General features: G+C 40.5%; 1 protein-coding gene across 8 annotated transcripts in view; it reads right to left on the bottom strand.

Annotated features, from left to right (window-relative positions):
• Positions 1-26,633, bottom strand: part of TBC1D1 (TBC1 domain family member 1) — a 238,182-nt gene that overhangs the window by 8,819 nt on the left and 202,730 nt on the right. For 7 of the 8 annotated variants that reach the window (XM_037829562.1, XM_037829563.1, XM_037829564.1 and 4 more), the window contains 3 exons: positions 20,004-20,248; positions 17,877-18,036; positions 6,576-6,745 (listed from right to left, as the gene is read on the bottom strand). In XM_037829562.1, coding sequence (XP_037685490.1) covers positions 6,576-6,745; positions 17,877-18,036; positions 20,004-20,248 — 575 coding nt within the window. The remainder of the gene's footprint in view (positions 1-6,575; positions 6,746-17,876; positions 18,037-20,003; positions 20,249-26,633) is intronic. The other variant, XM_037829570.1, reaches the window with a different exon arrangement.

Raw genomic sequence — 26,633 nt, 5'->3', positions numbered from 1 at the left:
ATCAATGAAACACTAGCTTCCCCTGATGACACCTTACTAACACTCAAAAGGAATGAGCCCTACTTTCCCTGAAATCAATTTTCGAAAGTGTTTACTTTCCCACATTTCCAACCATCTTGTTTTATCTTCTCTCTCTTGAGATTAATTTTTCAGCTTCCTGGTTTTCAGTTTACTTCAATGCAGAACATTAGTTAAGCACAGATGTCATTCTAGGCCTAAAAACGAAAATACAGTAAATATTTATGTTTGTGTGTGTGTGAATACTTCACTATACTAAACTGGTTCACTTTGTCCCTTAGAAGGACTGTGATGGATTATCATCCCCATCATTGTTGAGGTCACTGTGACTTCAGGATGCTCATCAATCTGATAAGGCAGAGGCTTTGAAATCAGGTCTCCACTGGAGATCTCTGAAATGACCTTAAACAAGTTACTTAACCTCTCCTTGTCTCAGTTCCTGGCCTCCAACATGGGGGTGAACATCACCTCCCAAACTTGCTGTGAGAATTTCATGTGACAGCTCCCAAAAGTTCCAAGCAAAGTGCTTGGGAGTTGAGTAGGCGCTCACCTAGCTAACTGATCTGCTTCCACACACTTGCCCTGAAACCTGACATTTCAGCCTTGTGTCTCAGCAAAATCAAATGATTCTACTTCACGGAACTTCTGAATAGCTCGAATAGAGTAAAAACAACAAATGCTGAAACTGAGATTACTGTGGCGTTACTGTGCAATTACAAATATGGTACTGATGAACAGATGTCATAGACATTTTTTTCTTCTAGATTTATTTTGAAATGGTCTCCTAAGCTGGAAAACCTTAGCAACAAAGCCTCTGGCCTTTTATATAGATTGATGATCTGCTAAGTTTAATGGCTCTCAGCTGTGCCCAAAGCACTGCCCTGTTCTCAGCTTCCATTCATCCCTAGGAACCACCCTGGGTCACAGTCATCTCTGCTTAATAGCACCATCTCTTGACTGCCCAAACACTCACAGTCCTTGATTTTGCAGTTATGCCCAGGAATTCTTCCCAAGTCCTGGCAGAAGGTGGCTGGTGGCAAGAGAAGAATCCTGGCCCCAGAACAACATTTTGGCCCTTTGGTCAGTTACTTGGGGGAAGACAATTACTTGCACAGAACTCAGGAGGATTGGCAAGAAGGCACTTGTCTTCGAGCATGCAGAGGCACAAGCGGCCCACTGCTGGTGCCAGTTCTTGGCCAGAGAAAGATCAGAGCAGCCTAAAACTGAAACCTGATCCTCAAGTGTGTTCTCTCAGAGAAGCATAATCAATGAGCAAAAAAGAGGAATATTAAAATCTAGGTGTTGCTGGGAAGGCCAGATACACTGTGAGGTCTTTTCATTTCTTGCCCAAGTCATCACTGAGACTGGCCAGGTGCGGCCCTCTCCCATGGTGGATGGGGAGACGCGAATGCCTGGCTCTGGCCATGTCTTGCATAAGCCTTTGCCCGAGCACTGGCCACTCTACAAAGCTGCAAGGAGCATAGCCTGCTGCACGATGGACTATCTTTAACCTTTCCTCTCAGTCTACCTCAGAGCAACTCCACCAGACACGTAGTCACTCGGGATCTAGTGCCTTCACATCATCCTTGCTTTTAGTTTTTAAGATTTGCATGCAGGTTCCAGAATTTTGGTTCTGAGGAAAGGCGAACATTCTTTCTTGTCAAAGCAGGAATTATTGTTTCCATGTTTTCAATGTTTTGCCAAAAAGATAAACAAACCATTTTTTTTTAAGTTACTGAAGCAACAGAGCTGCAATATAGGCTTGAAAAATAGAAGAAAAACTACCAATACAACTTCCGTCATCTTATTATATTTCCCTTCATCTTTTTTTCTGGAAGCATGTCTTCCTAGTTATAAACACAACAAACATAACATTTCCTATCCCACCTGTTTCACTTAACATTATATCATACGAGCATTTTCAAGTTGCTATATAGTCTTCATACCTTAATTGTAAATGGCTTCATGGTATCCCATAAACTCAATATGCCATAAACATATTTATCCATTTCTCAATTGTTGGATACCTAGTTCCTGCCAAGTTTTTGTTATTATAACTGACAATTCTAAAAGAATATCCTTATACATATGGCTTTTCCCATATTTTGTATTATTTCCTAAGGATACAATCCAAGAAGTAGGATTACTGAGTCAAAGGATATGAATATTTTACTGGCTTGTGATGCATATCACCAAATAGCTTCCCAACTGGGAATAATCAATGTACAAAGCCATTAGCAACTTACGAATATATGAGATACAGTATATCCTTGGCACTCAGTATTGGCATTAAAAAAATCTCATTTTGTCAATCTAGTAGTAAAAAGCATCGTACAGTATTTAAATTTAATATTTTGCTTCATAATATTTAGCTAAATATTTTCCCATGTTTGTTTACTAGCTGGATCTCCTCTTAGTGAACCGTCTATGTTCTTGGCCCATTAGCTATTGAAGACTCAGCATTTCTCCTTGCAGTTCATGGTTACTGTATAATGAAGCCATTGATGCTGATGTCTGTAGACTCAGTCACATACTTTGCATCTTCCAAACTCCTAGACCCTATCTCCCACATATTGGTCCCAGTGGCAATACCAAGGACAGATAATGGGAGCAGTCTGCCTAGGAGTGGCAATAGGTTGGTGCGTAGTCTGTAGTGAATGAAAAAACAAGAATACAACTAAAAGTTGGCCTGCTTTTTATTATCATCATATGTGAACAATTTTAAACAACGCCAGTGGTAAAATACTCCTCCCGACTGCACCCTACCCTCTTGGTATGGCACTAACTGGTCTGTTAAAACACTACCTATTTTTAACGATGAAACTGCCCAAGAAGCAGGGGCTCCCTGCAAAGGCAGACTAGGCACCCTCAGAACAGGCTCCAGGCTACAGGAACCTTGTTAATATTCAGGTTTCCAGCCTCCAAGCTCAAGTAGAACAGGGAATTATTTAGTGTGTTTTTAACAAAGTTGCCCATCACAGAGCTTTTCAAATGTTCATGTGTATTTGAGTCCCCTGGGGATCTTGTTAAAATGCAGATTCTCATTCAGCAAGTCCAGGGAAGGGTCCCAGATCCTGAATGTCTAACAAGTTCCCGTATGATACGATGATGATGATGATGACAATAATGATGATGATGATGATGATGATGGTCTGCCAGCCACACTTAGAACAGCCACAAGGATTTTGAAAACAGGCTACTTGCCCCATTTCCCAAAGCCCCGTTCAATTCTGTCTTTCCTCCTTAAACCGAACATGAGGCTTTGAGTCAGACTTCATTCACTGTGACAAGAATGCAATGCTGACCTCCTTCCCTTTGTTTCTATTTATTTCCAGAACTTCCCTTCCTCGTGGGCCTGGCCCTATTGGCCAGGGCATTTTTATGGTCTACATTCAGCCAACAGTTACCTTGGTAGGTACAAAGCCACAAGAAGAACCGCCACAGAGGCCTAAAAGACCCGTGTCCTTCTGCCTGCTGTCAACTTTGGAACTGACCCTGCATTGGCTGCTCCCAGCACCGTCTTGTTGAGCCAGAGCTCTGGAGCCCTGCCCTTAGCTTCTAGTTCTCTCTCATCCTGGATCCAAGCTGTGCCCCTATAAGAGGGGGTGTTTAATGAAATGGAGCTGTGGCTATCACTGAGACCACCCAGACCCCCTCCAGCCCCCACCCCAGCAAAACAGGACAGTATATTTTGTCATGTGCAGTGATGCATGTATCATTTCTACTAATGTGGACCTCCTAATGCTTCAGGCCTGGGGGTTCTCAAAGGCCACATAGAAATTACACTGTACCTCAGCCTTGACCTCTGAGGACCCTCTGGGGGGAGAGGGGGCAGTGAGGAGGCAGGAAGTCTGACAGAGGTCAAGTTCCAGATGGAAAACAGGGTAGGGAATAAGGGCAGAGAGCTGCCTGGCATTATTTCTGTTTTCCATCAAGACTTTTGGCAGAAAGAAAACCTGGGCCCTAAAATGTAGAGTTTGTGCTCCCTACACCAACCCTCACTACTGCCCCCAAATTGAACAGCAAGCACCCAGAATTTCTCTCTGTTCTCTCGCCCCTGTGCCTTTCCACAGGCTGTGAGAGCTCAGCTCAGGGGTCGGAAAACTGTAGCCTGTGAATCTAATCTGTCTCATCGCATGTTTTTATAAATAAAGCTTTATTGTAACACTGCCTTACTCATTTGTTTACACATTGTCTACGGCTGCTTTCTCACTACAATCGCAGAGCTGAGCAGTTGCAGCAGAGTTGAGTCGTTGCAATAGAGACCTTATGACCTGCAAAGCCAGAACTATTTACTACCTGGCCTTCTGCAGAAGATGCTCTGCTGACCCATCTTAGCTCATTCTTTCAGGCCCAGGTGAACCAGTTCCTTCAACTCCCGACAGGCACTGCAGGACTGCCCTGCTGGCGAGGCTCCCACAGGCCCTTGCACAAGTACCACTACAGCACTTACCACACTTGTAATTACTGGATTAAATGTTTATCTTCCACATAGGATGGGTGGAGAGAGGCCATGGGCTTTGGAGTCAGAGACACGTTACAATCTTGGCTCTGCCATTTAATACAGGGTACAGGTCACTTTCCTCGCTCCATACCCAGTTTCCTCAGCTATATAAAAATGGGGACTATAATTCCATGCCCCAGGGGCATTAAGGAGTCAGTGGAATACAACAGCCAAGTTCAAAACACATCGCCTGAAGCAAATCAGGTACATATGTAAAAAAATAGTTCTCTTTCCATGTTGTCTCCATTTCTATTCTTCCAACACTTAAAAGAGCCCCTGATGCATGCTAGGTACTCATAACAACTGTTTATCCCTTACAAAAAAGGGGGAAATAGGAAATTTATTTTCTGGCATTCAATACCCAGGAGACAAACTGAATGCAGCCAAGACTGCCTGCCTTAGGGCCGGGAGCCAGATGTGAAGATCGGTACTCACTGGATGCAGACTGGTCTAGGCAACTAAGCCTCTCTGAGTTTGCCTCAGTGGTTATAAAAGATAAGTATGTGCAATGAAAACTCTAAGAAAGGAATAAATGAATGTAAAGGCAGAAAGTAAAGAATAAAAAGGGTAGAGAATTCAGTATTAGCACACATATAAAATACACAAAATCTCTGTGATAAAATGACACCCAGAAGCATTTGGTGTTGAGTAGCTGCTAAGAGCACTTAGAGGCTGTAGAGACCCAAGTTTGAAACCGTGCCCTTCCACTTTGAAGCTGAGACTGCGGGCCAGTTAATTAACCACTTTGAGCCATAGTTCCCTCATGGGTTAAAATCACCTACCCTCAATGTGGTCAGGATTTAATGAGAACAAGAGTATATACATAGTTTCACACAGACATTGGCAAAAAGGATTCAACAAGTCAAAGCTATGCACATCAAGAAGAACATTCAGGGAAATAAAATTCAAAGAGAAGCAGAGCCTCTCAGTTAACTAAAGGTAAGTGCAGAGTGGAAAAGAGCTGCTGTTTCACATTGGCATAGACAATGTGTAAACAGAGATCCAAAGAAGCAATTGGTATGAAATCCTCTCCTTTTTCCAAGGCCAGACTTGCTTCTTTTTCTGGGCTCAATACCAAAGATGGAGCAGCAAATGGTAATCACAAATGCTTGCATCTGGTTGGGAGTCATTAAAATCATTGGATTCCTCTTAGACTATCAGAAATCCCCAGAATAAGGATTTTTTTAAAAAAAAGCTTTATTACACTATTGGTTTTTAACTAATGGCTCTGTGTTTTCACTAGATTTGGAGTCGGTGAGGTAAGTTCTAGGCTTACAGGAGGGCTTACTGCTCACCCTGGCACAACCTGATGCAGAAACCTCTTGCAGAGCATTCTTAGCTATCCAGCCTCCGGTCACTTCCAATGGTGACATCACAACTCTGCTAAGCAGCTCAACCCTTCACAGTACGCTAGCATTACTGGAGGTTCTTCCTTATACAGTCACAACCTGCTTTCACCCCAATCCAGAACATTTATCAACAGAGCTGGTTGTATTAACCTCTTAATCCTCAACATTTAAGAGAGTAATAGCTCTACAGGATAAGGAAACCAGAGGTGCTGAAAGTACAGATGGGGAACTGAATTCATGTGACAAACTTACAGAATATGCACTCCCCATCACAGCTGTGCTATCAAAGAATTATTTTTAGAAAATTCCAATTAATATCATTCAGCAGAAAACTCAGAGCACTCCTTTTATGAAAGCCTATATTGTATAAATGTATGTATTTTAGAAGAACAAATTAACTATTACAGGTGAAGCCTCTTAAATAGGAGAAACTTCCATTGATGATTTGTGCTGGTGATAATGCGGAAGCATCACCGCTGTATTTCCATGTGGCATTTCACTATTACACTCAGGCATACACCCTCAGACATACATTTAGTCATTCAACACATACTTGCTATGTGCTTCCCACATGGCAGGCATCGTGCAAGACCCTGTTCAGAATACAAAGTGGTAGGAAACAGCCTGTGCCCGAAAAGAAATTTCAGTTTCTCCGTATCCCAAATTGCTTTAGCAGCCTTTGGAAGATTCAGGCTGAATCATACCTGATTGATGGTCTTTTCCATTTGCACCAAGCCCAGGTTTGGTAGTGTATTTTTTATAAAGTCAACTATGGTTTCTAGGTTTTCATGCTGCAGAATCAAGGGCTTATGGCTTCCCAGCAGACCTAAAGCCACTTTGAATATGACCTCTGATCCCTGAAGAAAGATCATATCTGGGAAAACACAGAAATGCAGAAAGTTAAACCAAACCAGTTTCTGATGAAATAACATTCTATATCCTTTTCTGCAGTTCAGGGCTGCACACTGCAGAGCAGAAGGGCGGGAAACACAACACTAAATCGTAAACTATTTCCTTTTTAACATATTTCAGATAGGATTTGCAAGCTAATATTGCAAATAATAAAAACATACACATATGGCTGAGGCTTTGTTACAGGTTCAGATATATCTTTTTCAATCCAAAAAAATAAAATAAATTCAAGCATGCTTCAAAATTTAAATTAGAAGAAAAAAAAAAGGCCCTTGGGAAAATTTTTTAAAAATTTAATTGAGAAAGAAAAAGAGATCTTTTTATTAGTCTACTTTTCCATGAATGCTCTGAATTTTAAAAGAGCTACTAGAACATATGTTTTAATGGGTAAAAACAAAGGATTTTTCTAGAAATAGCATCAAAAATTAAGATAAAGTAAGTGAAAATGTGCCTCTTGGTTTCCTCTGCTTTGAAATAAGGTGTTGAATTAGAAGACCTCTAAAAATTCTAAAAATTCTGCACAATTGCAGAAGGGTATTATTAAATACAAGTATATTGACTTTTAGAGTAATACATGGAAGACATTTTTTTCCTCTGAGGAATTCAGAGAACTTTATCAAGATTACTTTATAGTTTTTGCCAGATTTTTTCCCTAGAATGGTTGGCAATTGTTAGCAATTCCTACAGAGTCAGAGGGAGAGCAAGTGGCCAAGGCAGCTGGCTGAACAGTGAAAGGAGAGCCCTGACCGTGTGTCCCCTTTTCTCCCCCCACCTTTGGCAAATGGTTGAAGCCACTCAAGAAAGAGTCAAATTCTTGGGGTTAAAAGCATAGCCAGGATAACTAATTATTAGGCGGCTATACTTAGTCAAGTTAACTAACAATTGGAAAAATGATATTAAGGAAAAATATAATTTTAAAGACAAGCACATAAATATAATTAGAGGCAACTGTCAACATTTCTCTTCTTTCGGCTGTGGGATGATAGCAGTGGCAAAGTAGATGAAAATGTCATCAAATCAAAGAAGACAAAAGAAGGTGAGATGAACAATCCCCAGCATTGTGCCTCTTTAGGTGGTTTAACATGGTAATATTCAAAAACCAGTAAGAAACAGAAAACCAAAGGATGGTCTGCTTCTATGCAAATGGGAAATGTTTCAGGGTGAGAGGGATTTCTGGACCAAGCACAGGGAGGGAAAATGATGGGCTTACGTCCCTGCTGAGCAGTTTGGCCCTCCAGAGGTTCTGTGACCTTCACCAGGTCCTCAACCCTAGAGCCGCCGTGGTTCCTGCTGGGTGTAGCCCTGAGCCGTGGGGCTGCGGCCATGAGCTGACCGCCACCTGGTCCTCTCACAGAGCTCAGAAGCCACAGTTTCCACAAACATCCCAGCAGCTGATGTTTCCGGATGGCCCTGGGAAACGCTGCCTCCTTAGGTTTGGTTGCACAGGCTGAAGATAAATTGGAGAACTAAGACTGGATCTTTGAAATCTTGAGCTTCTTAGGGGAAGTATTACCAGAGTCAAGACAGTGCCGTGGAGGAATATTCCTGCAGATCGGGGAATTTTTATTGTTTCTACCATGAGAGATGTGTGGTTTATAAAATGTGCCGTCTACCCATGTAATTCACCACTAAAGAAAACAGAAAGATCTAAAACAGTACTATAACTAAGATGTATTTTTAAACACAAATGACATTTCCAAAGGCAAAATGATAAAGAAAATTTGACATTTCTGTGGTTTAGATAATAAGACTTCCTTTCAATATGTGAATCTCTATGGCTGAAAAAAATTGACGGAATCTTTCAGAATAGATAGCTTGACATTTTTTGCTGGGATCCTGGGGAAAGGATTTCATTACCAGACCAATGATTTGTTATAGTTTGGTATCTTTAGTCCCTAAACAACAACTACTTTCAATTTTAGATACAGAACCACATCTAAAGCCAATTAAAATAAATAATTTTATGAGCATGATATATGCAAACCACATCGGTGGCCTTTTAAGGTTAGCAGCAGAAAGTCTTCCAAGTTTTACTCCTTTAGGATCTTGGTGTTTACAACAAATCAACTTGGTAGAGAGCTTCCCACAATTCTAAATTAAGACTTTTCTGGACTATAGGAAGAAAACAAAGGGGAGTTTTGAGAATTTTTCTTTTTTTTCTCTTTAAGTTTCTTTATTGATTCGTTAAAAAATAAAACAAAATATAATCCTGGACATGTTTATTTCATTGTGTCTGTCTGTATTTAATGTAATAAAGAAATGTTTATTTCTTTTATTATTAATATTACTTTATGGTACTCTCTACACTCTTCTCAGCATTTGAGAAGTTTCTTCAAACTTGACTCAACAAGCATTCATTGAGCACTTAACATATGCCAGGCATTGTATCAGGTAGGCACTGGGGATTAACCTATGAACAAAGCACAAAGAACAAACTGCAGACACCAACTAACTACTGCTCTGGGAGAGTTATGCCCAGAATGTAATGAGAACAAAGAGAAAGGAAACATCCAAGGAAGGGTGACTGTTGAACCCAGTCTTGAAGGACCAATAGAAACTTGTTAGGAAAGAGGTCAAAGAATATTCTGAGCAGAAGGGAAAAGAAGGTGGAAATGCAGAGAGGTGTGACAGAACCATGTCATGCCCAGGAGCCTGAAAATAGTTTGATTTGACAAGAACTATGGAAAAGTGGAGAGGAAGGGGCCCCTAAATTTATCAGACTACACTTGAGGGCAACATTTATGCCCTTTAAACAATTACTGCCTTTCTCTCTTTCTGAAATTATTTTAAATGAAATATAATTTTTGATTAATAGTAGAAAATGTTACTTGCAAGCCCACTGCCCCATCCCAACTATTTTCATTTTTGCCCATCTTCCAATCCTTATATATTTGCACTCTGGAAATTTTTTTTAAAAGCAGTACTTCTCTTTGGAAAAGTGAGCTAATTTCCTGCATTTGAAAACCACACAGCACAAGAAAGCGAAATGCTGGAGTTATCCTCAGCACTGCGGTAGCCTAGCTCCAACCCTGTAGCCAATTTCCTTTTAAAAGGACTTTCTTTCTGCTTCTTCCTTTTCTTCATTCCCTTTTCAAGCCACCTAGAAACAGGCAAAGGGTTGTACCAGGCAGGAAGTAGAGGAAATCTTACATTCAGCTGACTCCACCACTTTGCAAACTATTTGCTGAGAACAGCCAAATAACTAGTTTCCCTTGAAGACATTTCAGCTGCCCTGTTATTGTGTTAGCGTGTACTGGAACTCTATTTGAAACTCCCGATGATCTGAAAGTGCAATTTTCCTATGGGGAAAATAATAAAAGCAAAGCACGTGGCCAGTAAGCAAACCTACACTGTTATCTAATTTTCCAGCCACATTTGTCTTTGTCAAGGGCAATCCCTCTCCTTCACTTTCTCCTGAGCAGTTGTAGTTCTCTAGGTGTGATACCCCCACATTCCTATCAGGAACAGGGAGGAGTGAAATGAAGAATGAGCAGAACAACTGCACAAACATATTTTGCAAAAAAAAAGATCCCTTTATCACCACTGTAACACAGTAACTGAAAAGCTGGACATTCTTATTGGCCATATGAAAAATACTGTGTTTCCCGATCTATTTTAGTCCTAATGATTCTTTGAGCCCTTTACGGATTTACTACAGGTGACTTCTGTGTTTTTTTTGCCAAATCCTCAGTTTTTATACTCTTTCTCCTCTCTCCTTTATTTGGCAGCATACCCTATAGAAAACAGCAGGAGCCTAAGACCATAGTTCCCTCCCCCATCGGGAGCAAGACGGGCCCCGTTGTTTACATTTTTTCCAAAAGAAGACATGACTAGAAGGTGAATAGAGTGAGCAGTCTTCCAGGATCCCTCTACATCCAAACTGGGGGGAAAAAACAAACAATAAAAACAAAAAGGAGGAGGCAATTTTATCTTCTGTGACACCCAGGCAGAAGGACTGATACTCACCAGACTTCGGTTACAAGGTGACAGTTAAGGCATGTACATCACTGGCAGCTGTCCTTCCAAGTAGCATAGACTTAATTCAAGGTGGCCTACTATTTAATATATGAGCTAAGCTGACTGCAAGCTGAGAAATCCTTTACATATAAAACAGTGGAGAGTTAACAAAGGCCCATTTGTTTTTAGGGTTTATCCAGCCCTAAAGTTTATAATGAAATGGGTTCCAGGCCAAAAAAGGCTACAGTGTTTGAATAGCAGGCTTTGGGATTTTAAGCTAAGATAGCAACCACCATGGAAAAGAACCAACAACAGTTCTTTAAGTCACCTGATGCTAAATATGTAAATGGTTTTTAAAAGCCTATTTTTTTCTATGAAGTCTACTAATAAGACAGTTTGTTTTTAAGTACTGGAAGATGCGATGGACAGTGCAAAAGAGAACAGTTTTTGCAAAGTGACATCATAACCCAGCGCTGCCTCAGAGTTCCCACTTCCTGCCTATAACCTCAGCTTCCAGCCCTGAGCCAGATGGACACAGGCCCAATAAGCATCGCAGGGGCCGATGGAATCCAGGAGTTACACACACACTGGCATCTTTATGCAGAATGTATAAGAATCTCCAAGACCCACCAATGACTATGTAGTATAGAGAAAAATATCCTGCTTTTACTGGCTTTAGCTTTTTTTAGGAAGCCATTATAATAAGTTTCGTGGGCTCTGAATTAGACTACACCATCGGGGCTGTCATTTCCAAAGCAGAGTTTGTTTGTATGTGTTTAACACCTCTTGCCCACTTATGCAACCTAAGGAAAATTTCTTTTCTAGAGCTTTCTGGCCTGACAGCCCCAGAATTATCTGCAGGCATTAGTGCAGGAGCATGTGGCCTCGGGCTAGTGATGACCCTCTCAGTCCCCTCCTGCTTCAGAGTTCGTGGTATGGCCCAGACTTCTTGTTGAGTTTTCTCCATAAACAGTGTGCAATTCGATGCTTACACTGCTTTCAACCCATTAACAGCATTTCCTCCTTCCCCTTTCAAGACCTACTCCCTTCCATTATTCTGTTTGCAAACACAGTGAAGAACAATCAGAAAACATAAGGTGGACTAATGATTTTCTTTTAATTTGCCTAAGAAAAAACAAAACACAGAAGTTACTGGCAAGAAAGACTGATGCCTACAGCTAGAGAACTTAGTTTCTATAAGTCTTTCTTTAGTAATCCAAGCACACACTTACTTTCAAGGCATTTTTAATTATCTTTTTTTTTTTTTACTAAGATATGAAAACTTCATGAAATCTCACTAATGATTTGTTTAACCAGGAGATAATTTTTAGTGTCTATTTTATTTTAATGATTATTTTTTCAAAGACAAAAATTAAAAATCAATTTGGGAAAGCAGTAATTGAAAAGGGGATAGTCAATATTTTAAGAATATGAATTCTTTTAGAAAAGCTAAATGGGAAATTCTTGAACATTTCTTGTGGATAGAACTGAATAATAAAAATAGTAATAATAGTAATCTAGTGCTTTGGGGGGAAGGAGAGAGGATAGGAAGACTCAATGCCCATATTTATTAAAAAGCAAGAGTTTTCTTGGTTTCTAGGAATTTGAAATTTGGATGTATGAGACGTCTATGAAAAGTATGCCTAAAGTAGAACCATTTTCAAAGTTTTTTAACATTTCCTTTAAAATGTTCTCCAGGTCTAAAAAGAAATCTTAAAAAGTATAAGGTCATAAGTTTTTAGGCTATCAAGGAACTGACTATAAATGACATTTAAAAATACTTGGTATGCGATTAAATATCAATTCTTTAGTAACCTCCTTCACTGCCATAGAAAAATAAAAAAAGACTGAGTTGTCAAAAATACTACTTTCATTTTGAAGTGGGTAGAAACCAAACGGTACAAGAATTCACTGTGCTGAAAATATTTCACTAGGTTCTGAAATCTAAGAGAGGGCCCTGTCACTGCTATCTCAAGACAGTTTTGAGACTTCGCATGTGAACACCTATTTAGCTTTCACAGAGACAATCTTCTCTGAAGGTAAATTGAGAGAATGGGAGGTGGTTTTCGATGTGAACCATCTGAGGCTACAGTAGAGGCACAGAAGTGGAAGTGATCTGTGACATTTGGAAAGATGAGGGTGGTGACAGGTGTGAGAAATCAAGACTGAGGGTGGGAGAGCAGGTCCTAGAGGGGCCCCTCAAAGTCACTGTTCAAGAGAATGACTCAAGAGAGAATGACGAGCCAAGGGCAAGGAAATAAGAGAGCGGGGAGGAGGAGATGAGGAGAGAATTTAGAAAGAGCAGTAGTCCAGAAACCACAGGGAAAAGAGTTTTAAGGTGTCATCAGTCACAAGCAACAGATGTTGAGGAAGTTGACTCAGCAGAATACAAATACCTGAGCTCCTTGGCCAAATCTCAAAAAAGTATGCTTTAGGGAGAGCCTGATTGTGAGAGAATCTGATCTAAATGCCACAATATGGAGGGATCTAAGCAAATCTCAATGATTATCAAAAGTTAAACAGGGCATCTTGAAGTCAATTGACCAAGACGGTAGCTAAGACACTCCAGGGTACCATTCCCCCATAGAATCTTTGAACAACTAGCAAAAACTGGCAGAGTCATCTGCCTCAAAACTCCAGAAAACAATTAAAGATTTGTAGTTAACAGGAGGAGTGCCAAATCAAGAAAACACAGCTAGCTTTAAAAATGGCAGGAGAAACTTGTGCCCTTGCTGACCTCCCCGCCTTGCCCCTACCCCCACCCTGGAACAGTGTGGAGCTGGTCTGTGCCCCCATTCTGGGTCCCTGGCCTATTCTGGAGGGAGCAGAGTAGCTCCTATGCATGTACTGGGGTGCCTATATGTTTGTGCCCTCTTTGGCTCATTCTCCCAGAACCTGCCCTGCAGAAAGAAATAGACTGCAGGCAGCTAAAGCAGTATAAGACACAATTAAGCCAAAGCAGCCTGGTGCAAAGGATTACCTGCTTTAAGACATACAATAGAGCACTCAGGAGAGAGGGAAAGTCTGTTTCATAAGGAATAGAGGCAACATTCAGATTTCTGTAATTGAGGATTCCTAAGGCCAGGAATCTGCTCATGCACAGGACAAGACAAGTGAAATGATTCAGGCTGAGTGGGAGAAAGAAAAAAAGAATCAAAAAAGTGAATAGAACCTAAGAGACAGGCAGGAATACCATCAAGCATACCAATATATGCATGATGAGAATTCTAGAAGAAGATAGAGAGAAAGGGACAGAAGGAATATTCAAAGAAATCATGTCAGAAAACCCCCCAAATTTAGTGAAAGACATGAATATACATTCAAAGAATCCTAATGAACCCCAAACAGGACAAATTTGAAGAGAACCATACCCAGACTACATAGTAGTCTTTAGCTAGAATGACAAAGAAAAAAATGAAAATTTGCAAATAACTAAAATCAGAAATGAAATGGTGATCATTACTACTGACCCCATAGAAATAAAAAGGATTATAAGAGCAAACTATGAAGTTAGATAACATATATGAAGTGGACAAATTCCTACAAACACACACGCTACTTATACTGACTCAAGAAGAAACAGAAGATCTCAACAGACCAATAACAAGCAACGAGTCTGAATCAGTAAACAAAAGCCTCCCAACAAAAAAAGTCCAGGATTAGATGGATTCACTGGTGAATTTTACCAAGAAGAATTAACACCCATTCTGCTCAAAATCTTTCAAAAAAATTGAAGAGGAGGGTACATTACCTAACTCATTCTATGGGGCCAAAGTCACCCTAATACCAAAGCCTAATAAAGATACTACAACAAAACAAAATTGCAGAATAACCTTTATGAATATACATGCAAAAATCTTCAACAAAATACTAGCAAACCAAATCCAGCAGCACATTAAAAGAATGATCAAGTGGAATTTATCCCAGGTATGCAATGGTGGTTCAACATAACAAAATCAAATAATGTAACACACCATATCAGCAGAATGAAGGGGAAAAACCATATGATCATCTCAATTGATGAAGAAAAGGCATATGAAAAAATCCAGCACCACTTCTTGATAAAAAATACTTAGAAAACTAGGAATAGAAGGAAACTTCCTCAACATGATAGAGAGAATATATGAAAAATCCACATCATACTCAAGAGCAAAAGACTGATTTTCCTGTAAGATCAGGAACAAGATCTGTCCACTGTCACCACTGCTATTCAACAGTGTCCTGGAAGTTCTAGCCAGAGCATTTAGGCAAGAAAAATAAATAAAAGGCATTCCAACTGGAAAAGAAGAAGTAAAACTTTCCCCGTTTGCAGATGACTTGATCTTATATATAGAAAATCCTGAAAAATCCACAACACAGCTACTAGAGCTAATAAATATATTCAGCGAAATGGCAGGGTACAAGATCAAGACACAAACACCAGTAGTGTTCTATACAATAGTCATTAACAATCTGAAGAGAAAAATTACATTTACAACAGTAACTAAAAGAATCAAATATCTAGGAATAAATTTAACCAAGGATGGAAAGGACTTATATATAGAAAGCTATAAAACATTATTGAAAGAAATCAAAGAAGACTTAAATAAATGGAAGTACATACCGTGTTCATAGATTAGAAAACTAAATATTAGGATGCCAATTCCACCCAAAGCAATTTACAGATTCAACATAATCCCATCAAAATTCCAATAGCCTTCTTTGAAGAAATGGAAAAGTCAATCATCAGACTGATACAGAACAGCATCGTCTTGAAAAAGAATGAAGTTGGAGGACTCACACTTTCCAAATGTGAAACTTATTACAAAACTAAAGTAATCAGAATAGCATGATATTGGCACAAGGACAGACATATAGACAAATGGAATCAAATAGAGAGATCAGAAATAAACCTTCATATCTATGGCAAATTAATTTTTGACAATTTGTCAAGTCCACTTAATAGTCTCTTCTAGAAATGGTGCTGAGAAAACTGGATATTCATACACAAAAGAATGAAGGTAGAACCTTACCTCATACCACATACAAAAATTAACTCAAAGTTAACTCAGAATGTATCAAGGACCTAAATATAAGAACCCAAACTATAAAACTCCTAGAAGAAAATACAGGGAAGTATCTTTAGGATCTCATCTTAGGCAATGATTTCTTAGACCTTACACCAAAAGCACATGCAACAAAAGAAAATATAGAAAACTGAACTTCAGCAAGATTAAAAACATTTGTGCATCTGTGGACTTCATCATGAAAGTAAAATGAAAATGTACAGAATGGGAAAAGGTATTTGGAAACCACATATCCAATAAGAGCTTAATATACAGAATATAAAAAGAAATCCTACACTCAATAACCAAAAGGCAAACAACCTGTGGTGGTGTGGAGCTTTACGTACCCCAGAAAAACATGTTTTTAAACTTAACTTATTCCTGTGGATGTAAACTCACTGTAAGTAGGATCTTTTGATGGGGTTACTTTAGTTAAGGTGTTGCCCAGCCTAATCAGGATCTATTACTGGAGTTCTTTATAAGTGGGATGAAATTCAAACAGAAAAAGAGAAAGCCACAGGGAACAGCCAGAAGCTAAAATTCAACAGAACCCTGAAGAGAATGGAGAGACCAGGAGACACCGCCATGTGCCTTGTCAGCTGACAAGCTAAGTACCAAGGATTGCCAGCAGCCAGGCCTGGAATGCCAGTCTTCAAGGAGAAAGCAACATCTTGATGACACCTTGGTTTGGATTTTTTCCTAACCTCAAAACCATGAACCAATAACTTCCCATTGTTTGAGCCGACCCATTGCATGGTATTGGCTTGAGCAGCCAAAGAAACTAATATGAATCCAATTAAAAAATGGGACAAAGATTTGAACAGGAATTTTCCAAAGAAGATATACAAGTGCCAATAAGCACAGAAAGAGATGCTCAACTTTATTAGCCATTAGGGAAATGCAAATCAAAACCATAGTGAGATACCATTTCACACCCAGCAGAAGGGCTACTGTTAAAAAAAAAAAAAAAAGTGGAAAACCACAACTGTTGGAAAGGATGTGGAGAAACAGGAACACTCATTCATTGTTGGCAGGAATATAAAATGATGCAGCCACTGTGGAAAACAGTTTGGTGGTTCCTCAGAAAGTTAAGTATAGAATTACCAATCCCACTTCTAGGTATATACCCAAAAGAATTGAAAGCAGGGATTCAAGCACATTTTCATACCAGCGTTCATAGCAGTATTATTCACAATTGCCAAAAGATGGGAGCAACCCAAGTGTCTTATCACTGGATGAATGGATAAACAAAATGTGGTACATACATATAATGCGATATTATTCAGCTGTGAAAAGGAATGTCAAGTTCTAATACATGGGAGCACATGAAGAATCTTGAAGACATTATGTCGCGTGAAATAAGCCAGACACAAAAGGACAAATATTTTATTCTCTCACTGATATGAAACAGAATAAGCAAATTCATAGAGTCAGAAACTAGAATATAGGTCACCAGGGGCTGGGTGAGGGTAGGCAATTGGGAATTAATGCTTAACTGCTACAGAATTTCTGTTTGGGGTGACAGGAAAGTTTTGGTAATGAATAGTGGTGATGGTAGCATAACATTGTGAATGTAATTAACACCACTGAATTATATATTTGAATATGGTTAAAAAGGAGAAGTTTTAGATTGTAGACAACTTATCAGAATAAACATTTTTAAAAACCATAGGACTATACAACATAAACAGTGAACTTCAGTGAAAACAATGGACTATAGTTAATAGTATAATTATATTGTTTTATCAATTGTAACAAAGGTAGCACACTAATGCAAAGTGTTAATAATAGGGAAAACTGCAAGTGTGTGTGTCAGAGGGTTATATGGGAAAACTCTGTATTTTCTGCATGTTTTTTTCCATAAATCTACAACTTCTCTAATAAAAAAATAAATATATTTTTTTAAAAAGTTGAACAAGACTTGAAATTCACAGAACTCAATCCTGGCTAAACTTAGAATGTCAAACAATACCCTGTTCTTGTAAAAGATGTAGGTATCAAACTAAGAAGGATAATCACAGAGTGATAATAAGTGTTTTTTCATCTAACATGAGAATGCCAGTTCTGGCAAATAGATTTACAATGACTTACCAAAGACTCTGGCTACAAATCCCAGTGGAAACTGTGAGGCAAATACTGTAAGAAACCAGGGGGCGGCATAGAGGCTGGGGCCAATCTCATGTTCCTCTAGGTGGTTGTAGAGGTCGCGGTGGTAGTCGTGAAGAAGCCTCGAGAGCTGGTACATCTGGATCTGCAGGAACAGATGCCCAGACATGCTTAGAGTTAGATACCTGCTCTAGGTATAAAAGTATTTATCCTACTCTCAAGAATGCTTCCAAGAATATTGTTAAGTTTAAAGAGGAGAATTATTAGAACTTCAGAAACTCAATTTAGAGGTTCGATTTAACTGATTTCAGCACTGATGGACCCAGCAGGTGTTTCGGCGCCTGCTGTCTGCAAGGCCCCGACTGGGTGTAGGCCCTGGAACATTAATGCTGGGTCTTCTCCTCCCAGCCACTTCCTTTCTTTTCATTGTTCCCTTGCATTCCTTGGCTAAGAGAATCTAAACATCTGCCTTCTGGAAACATTTCATAGATTCTCTTACAAATGCACATTCTTAGCAAAAATCAAACCCAGGGGAACTAGAAATAAAAAGCCTGCCTCCCTGCTAAGACTAAATCAAGGACACTTAAGGATTCTGTGGAGGGATTCCATTGTGCATGTTCACTTAGCAAATTCCTTCTGAAGCCCCCAAAATACTCAATAGGCAGGACAAGTGTGACTTCTGTAAATTTATCAGATACGGAATATATAGACACTGGGGAGGTTAAAATAAGAAAACACATCATTTGTCTCAAGATGAAGGAAATAACTTTTTCCAACTGAAGCTGAACTTCAACGTAAAGGGCTCCCCCTCTGTCAGATGACAGGTGTCCTTACATTAAAAGCTAATTGGGAGAAAATAGGAAGAACCTGATGGAATGTGCGGAAAGTGTTATTGGGTCAACATCTTTGGTGAAAGAAAGGGCATCCTTTTATGAGATTCTTTTCCATGTGGTTCACAGTCATAAATCAAAGCGAAAGGACTTCTAACCACATAATTTGGTGGCTTTGAACAATTTCTTGGCTCTAATGTATCCTTTCCAAGGACACCCTCAAGACTATGAAATCATAGTATTTTGTTGATAAATAAATACATAAACAAGTACTTCAACATTTTAAGGAACATTTAGAAATACTCTGGAAGCAGATACCGAGTGCCGCCCATCCCTGAAAGATGGCAGGAGTGGCACTGGCACAAGGAACATGGTGCTTTATCTTTTTCTTTTTTTCCTTATGCTGTCTGCTTATCTTTTGACATGAGCCTGCCACCTGTCACTCATTCATCCAACAAATATTGACTAGGTGCCTACTTCATCCCAGGCACTGTCCTAGGAACTGGGGCCACAGCTCAAAGACTGGGACCCCTCCTCTCACGTGCTAAGGGAAGTCACAAAATAAACGAGTGGACAAATAAATAAACAAAAAGATCATTTCAGGCAGTGAGTTTTTTCTGCAAAAGAAATGAAACAGGATAGATAATGTGATAGTGTGTGTGTCGAGGGCAGGGGGGATATAGGTAGACACAGCATTGGGGAGGTCAGGAAGGACTTCTCCCTGGATGTGATATTTGAGCTAAGGCCTGGATGACAAGGAGCCAGGTGAAGCACAGGGGCTGGAGGAGCATCCACAGCAGAGGAAGCAGCAAATGCAGGCTCTGAGGCAGGAATTGGATCCCCTGAAGATGGTTTAATGAAGGGTAAGGGTCATTCATTCAGTGTTCCCTGGGAGATAGTGTTTGGCAGGGGAATAAGGGGGAGAGCTCTAGAGTCAGGCAGGCCTGGGTTTAAATCCCACCTCTGCCACTTGCTAACTGTGGAACCTGGTCAGGTTATGTAACCTCTCTGAGACTTAATTTTCCTATCTATAAACTGAGCCAATAAATAGTGACTTCCTGAGGGTTAATGTGTGATAATAACACATGAAACAGTTGGCAAAATGCCCAGCACAAAGTAAACTATCAGCAATGGCAGCTATTCCAGTGTTAACTGGCGGGGGGAAACGTCCCTTGGATATATCTGGAAAGAGATAACAGACACGTTTGCGATTTGTCTTTTATCAGCTACTAAATGACCCAGTAGGTGTTTGTCTATCAGGGACGTAAGGAATGTTCTATACCTGTAAAATAATCATGTCCGGCCGATACTGTTTCCTCAGGCCCATGTCAAACATCAGAAATTTGAGCATTTTAAATGCCTCCTCCTCACTCATATGAAGCAGCAAAACACCTGCCACAAAGCTGAGACCTTGGCAATATCCTACTTCCTGGTCTAGAAGCGAGTAGGCCTTCAAAATGTTGTAAAGTGACAGCTGCCCTGCTCCAAGCTGGGCAGAGAAGTACGGATGTGTTGGAAAGGTTCGCCCTGTGAAAACAACACACGTTAGCTGTAACAAAAAAGAAAGCCTATTGAACCAGAAATCCAATATGCTTCAGGTTATAACAACAAATCTTTAGAAGTTGGATCATATTATAAATCAGCCTTCAACACTACCTCTGTTCCATTAAAAAAAAAAAGTCACTTGGTTGTTCTTGGATGATGTTTTGATTAAAAATCCACAACTATTCATGCTTGTGTGTGTATGTGTGTGTATGTAGTGGCTTAGATGAAAGAAATTAGAAATATCTTTAGTTTTGAAAAATCTGGATTTCAATCTAAAACAAACTTTTTGAGCCTCTGAACATAACTTCTAATTTAACCACTGCCCTATCCCGACTTTATTTAACTGTAGCTGAAAGTCCTCACCTTACTACAGATACTCCCCTGATCAGCTTTTTATTGACACCACATATTTTGCCTGCAAATGCTTCATGCCACATGCATATTTCTGTACTTTTTAAACAATAGGCAATGTTTTGAAATGGATTTAGGAGCAGCGAGTGTTTTCTTTTACAAAACATTTACTTCCAGAAAGAGGTTTAAAAAAATTAAAAAGCTGCCAACTCCCTGATTATTTTCACAAAAAGTATCATTCAAATGAGGCTGTAAAACGTCTTTGTCCAGGAGGCTTTTGTGGCTGATACCTGGCAAATCCCACCTCACCTCTCTCCCTCCTGGAATGTGACTGATGGGGAGTGTGTTTCCAGAGGGCAGAAAAATATCTGATTGAAAGGAGAAAGATCTGGAGCCAACCAGCAGGCAGCGAGGGCCAAGCTTGGACCCAAATTTGAATTATGGTCTTGTCTGGATTAGCAGGGGAAGGAGACGAATGTACACTACAAGTCAATTATTCACCTTAATTATTTGGCCTCGACAAAGGGAGAAGGATACGCTCATGCGTTCTTCCTCAGCCTTGTGAGAAAGCATTTAATCAATCTAGATAGGTTTATCTGAACTTGATTAAGAGGATGGCAAAAGTCTCCCAACACTTTCCTGATTTTTTGTCCAGTTTTCATTTCTTGACTGTTCTATCTCTTGACCCAACAAAACTTCCCAAAAAACATCCTGCTCATATCACCCCACTGCTAGAAAACAATCACTAGCTCTCCAAGTGATCAAAGAGCAAATTCACCACTCTATTAGCCTGGAGTTCTGTGCATTTACCTTCCACTTACCCCCAAGTTTTGTCCTCTACTCCAGGGCTTAACCTAGAAATTTCGGGGTGGGGCTGTAGGGGCACTGAAGCTCTCCAGGTTGTGTAAAAACTTGAGTACATGTGTCTACGTGAGTGTGAGTGGGTGTAGTTATGCCTATGCATTTACAACTCAACTCAGTATGTACAACTCAACTGCAATGAGAGCCATATACATAACTTAAATTTTTCTAGCAGCCACATTAAAAAAGAATCACGTAGAGTTCCTAAGATTTTTTTTAACCCAACACATCCAAAATACAGTCTCAACATCTAATCAATATAAAAAATATTAATGCAGCATTTTGCATTTTTTCATACTAAATCTTTGAAATCCAATATATACTTACATTGATAGCACATCTCAGCTGGGACCAGCCACATTTCAAGTGCTCAACATGTGGCCAGTGGCTGCCTGACTATGCAAATACACTGCCTACTCAGGTTCTCAGAGAGGACAGGCAGAAAACAGGACCCTCTCCTCTCCATTACTCCCACCCGCCTCCCAGCCGGCAGAGCTCTTCCCCATCTCTGCGGTTTTGCTCACTACCCTGCCCTGTCCTGGATGCACCACATGCTACCACCTTTTCCACCCTTCTCGGGGTCTCAAAGGTAGCAGAATAGGTGTCAGGTGGCATGGAGGAGCACCAGGAAAGGTTTAATCATCTTTAATTTAATCTGCCAATGCTGTCCTTCTTGCTAATCAGATACCCTCTCACATTAGATTCTATCTCAGACCAAAATAACAGCTCACACTGCTTGACCCTGCTGGTGTAGGGTGGAATGGGCCTGGCAGGCCATCAAGTGACCTATGCCAATCTGGCCATTCAACAGTTGTCACTGTTGGTGGCAGGGCCAGCTTTGTGCACGTGGGTCCAGTGCAGAGAAAAACTCTTGAGAAAAGATTTTCTGGGAGTTGGGGAAAGACAGCTATTGCTCATTTATGCCTCCAGCTCACAGGCCTGAGCATGTTAGGAGAGCAGAGTTTGAAAATGACTGGCCCAAGTCCCACCCTTTTCTTCACAGACAGTGCAAGTCCTCTATGTCCTCAGCAAAGCTTCACCTGGAGGGTCCTGGCTCTTTAATGCCTGCAGTGTTTTCTGTTGACTTCCCACTGGGCACTTCACAAATACTGCCTTGTACTGAGTACTTCTTTTACATATGGACATCCTCCACCACGTCCTGGTGTGTGTCCTTGGGCATCTGAGTTAACTTCTCAGAGCCTCTATTTCTGTCTTGTAAAGTGGGAATAGGACTGTACTTTCAGGGGCTGTTGGGAGGGTTACATGGGAGAAGGTGTAAGAAACACTTGGCCTTTTATAAATGATGGCCATTGGGATGGGAGCTCCAAATGACCACCAAGCCTGCTTTCTGAGAAACAGGGTTATTCACAGAAAAGGTATTTTCAAGAAGCAGCACGCAATGGTACAATGGTAGACCTGATTTTTTCAATGAAAAATATTCAGACTTACGTGAAAATATTAACACAATCATGCACCAAACCCGTCTGAGTGCTCTCTATATGCCAAGAACTGTGCTACTGAGATGAGACACCTTTTTTGCCCTTAAGGGAAAAGAGAGAAATCTAGAGAACTCAAATATTTATTGATTGTAGGCCTAGCATACGTTGCTGGGGAACAAGAAAGAAATGGCCTCTGCCTTTGTGAGGCTTTCATGCCAGTGAAGGAGGCAACTTGAACAACTGACTCTACCAGTGATTCTTTTCCACCATACGGCAAGGAGCATTGCAAGGGAGAGATGCTCAGTGCTGTGTGTGCTGATAACTGGGGGATCTGAGCGGGCGGAGGACAGGGAAGGCTGAGGCTGTTTTGAGGAGGTGACTCTTTGGCTGACCTCGGGCAGAGAAGTGGGACATGAACGAGGCTGAGAAGGGGACAGGTGGGCCAGGAAGGCCAGGAAGCAGAAACCACAAGGGCCAAAAGCACGGCCAGCCAGGGGAGTGGCGGTAGGGTCTGTGGGTAGACATGGAGAGAGAAGCAGGGTTCACATGCAAAAGACTCTGATGCCAGACTGACAACACGATGCAGCTCCCAAAGGCGAAGGGAGTCAGCAGAGGCGACAGAGGAGATCAGAGACACAAGGAGTATCCTCTTTAGAAAAAACTCAGGAGGCAGCTCACAGGACAATCCAAAGTGGGAAAAGAGACCAGGGGTGGGGACAGGAGGTGGCAAGCTGGCACAAGAGCCTGGGTCTTTAACTGGGAGAGCAACGGTGGGACAGAGAGAAGGAACTGGATTCTGGATTTGCTCCTGAGACAGGATCAGGAGAGAGCAGAGATCGCAGACCAACTTTTGAATTTCTAACTTGAAAAACCAGGTGATGAATAAAAACAAGAACTTATCGGGAAGGAGACTTTCATAAATGTGATGAAATTACTATAGCTCTACAATCTCTCATGCAAAACTCTCAGGAGAAATCCATTTCAGAATTCAGAATTTCTGAATTTAGAAAAGTAACCTGGTACATCTGTTACATATTATATAAATCTTAGCAGGATCAAGGCCAGCACTCCATAATCAAACACATTTACAATTTTGCAGCAAAACACATGAAAAGCCACACTAAGGAGAATAAACTAAGACTATAAACAGCCTCACGGGAGTTTCTGCCACCAAATTAGTTCAGGTCTTATCACGTTTTGTCAAAAATGAGTTAGAAAACTCGGTTTTGTAGCATTTGGGGATCTAGAATTACAGATAAAGGACTATGGGCTTGTATTAATTTCTATTAAAGCTTGTTAGAATTAGGAGAGAAGACAAATTCAAGTATTTTTAAAGTGTGCTCTCCCACTTTCAAATACATAGCTTGAATTAGGCTCAGAAAGCATTATTCAACATCATTTCTAGAGATCTCATTTTTGTTGAGATTGGGATAATTACCTACACAAAAGCTCAGAGGCATTTGTGAGGAACAATTAGGCTGTTTTATTTTAAGACCTGGTTTCATGAACCCCCAGGTCCTTGATCAGAAGGAAGGAGAAGGCAGGGTGTGTGGTGGGTACATCCAGGGCTGGGCACTGACCTCTGCCTTCTCAGGCTCTCTCTTACTTCACCTACACAGCAATCAGGAAGGTAGGTATCATACCTTTTACTGATAGCTGAGAAAACAATGTTTTTAAAATTCAGCTAAAACATCTTACTTAAAACGTATGACGTATGAGTCCTAATGAATGGAGAGAAACTTCCTTTGATTTGCCAGTGAGGCGATGTGGTGAAGTCCAAAGAGCCTAGCCCGCAGTTCCAATCCCAGCTTGTGTGAATCCAGCAATTCCAATGGAATCTCTCCGAACAGCAGTTTCCTCATCTTTAAAATAAGCAGAACGCATACTTTGCAGAGTGGGAAGTCCATGCACAAGGCCTGGTGCTCACTCAGTAAATGGTTGCTATAATAGGACTGATGCCAGAGAGAGGGAGTTCTCGGAGAGGTCGAGACCTCTTTTGGGCTGATGCTGTGAAGGTTCTTGACTCAGTCGCAGGAAAGAATCCAAGGACTAGTCTGAGTGTACCGCCAAGAAGTTGAATGTGTAGCAAAAGCACACGCTCGCAGAGGGTGAGAGCGGGCATCCTCTAAAGGAGGTGAAGCCTTCTGAGGCTGGATCCTTACAAGGACTTGAAGGGTCCTTCCCGCTCTGGTGATGCTAATAAGGGATTGATGAGCTGCACTTTTCACTGGTTCTTTTTGGGTGCTACCCTAAGTGAGGATGAGGCGTGCATGCATCAAAAGGAACTTTTTATTATGGAACTCCTTCCCTATCTGTTAGTATTTGCCTCAGTATTTGATCATAGGCAGTAGTCTTTAGATATACCATACACATTATAAAATCCAGCTTCCAAGCAACATAGACAAAAAAAGGACAACTGTACATAACAGTTCCATAGTACAAATGTAAAATAATTTATATTTCAAGGTAGAAGAATGACCCCTCCAGAACTCTATTAACTATAACGTTCCCCGTGAGCCTGAAGAACTCTTTCCAACAGACTTCAGAGGCAAAGCAAAGTTCTGTCCCAGCAACAGATTTTCATGCAATGTGAAATTCACAAATGTGTGGCATCGAAAGCTGATATGAATTCCAAATAAATATTATCACCTAGACTCATTTAAACAGCTGTGAATCCCAAACTTTCAGATCCTTAGTTATTACCAGAACATGTCAAGTTTTCTATGCTAAATTTCAGAAACTGCAACTAGTTTTCTCTATACAAGAAATGGGTCCTGCACAAACCTGATCAAGTTAACACAAATTTTTCCAGTGTGTTCCAAGGGACACCCAAATGCAGCTACTTGTCCCACCACATGCTGGGACTCAGCACTGCCAGGCAGGCCCCTGCACCCACATCCAGGCAGGGAACAGCCACGTGTCTCCAGACTTCAGGCTCCTGACGGACGGGAGGGAAGGACCGGGCACCCTGACTGTGTAATACAGTCTGTGTATTATGCTAAATTCTGCAACATACATAAGAGACTGAATGCAGATGAAAATGAGAATCCGGCTGATTCCATTAAGCCAGACATTAAAGACAGGTAAACATGTAAAAACAATGCTGCTCTTCTCATGAAACTTTTTTTTTAAATTTTGGAAAATACGGTCATGTTTCATAACAATGTTTATATGGATGAGTTTGTTATTGTTATTTTTAAATGAACCAATATATAAATATTCTTAATTTTTTAAGTTCTAATTTCTAATATGGTAAATATTGGTAGAAATAATCCATGTAAACAAAAGCTCTTTGAACTACTAATAGTTTTTAAGGGTGAAAAGGGATCCTGACACCAAAGTCTGGGAATCATTGTTCTAGGCTAACAGCACAACTTATCCACCTTCCTGAGCACATTCCAAGGAAAGAGAGGGAGGCAGGCCACATGGGCTCCCTCAGATGGTAGAGAATGGGCCAGTCAGGTTAAAGACAGACCATCCACATTCATATAATCCAGTGAATACATGTGGCCTTCCAACACCAATTTAGAAGGTACTAAACTAGCACGGAAGAGGAAAAAAAAAAAAACCCCAGTATTTTATAAAGACCATACACATGTCTGAGTGGATATGCTCATCTTCAGCAGGCAGCCTGAGTCTTGGACAGTGCACAGATAAGAAAATCTTTAACCCCTGGTCTTGTACCTCACACAAAGCACCTTAACTACAATGGAAGT

The sequence above is a fragment of the Choloepus didactylus genome, chromosome 3 (genome assembly GCF_015220235.1).
Source record: "Choloepus didactylus isolate mChoDid1 chromosome 3, mChoDid1.pri, whole genome shotgun sequence".
Lineage (NCBI taxonomy): Eukaryota > Metazoa > Chordata > Mammalia > Pilosa > Megalonychidae > Choloepus > Choloepus didactylus.
Note: the sequence above shows the minus strand (reverse complement) of the source record. Positions and strands in the feature narration are given on the sequence as shown.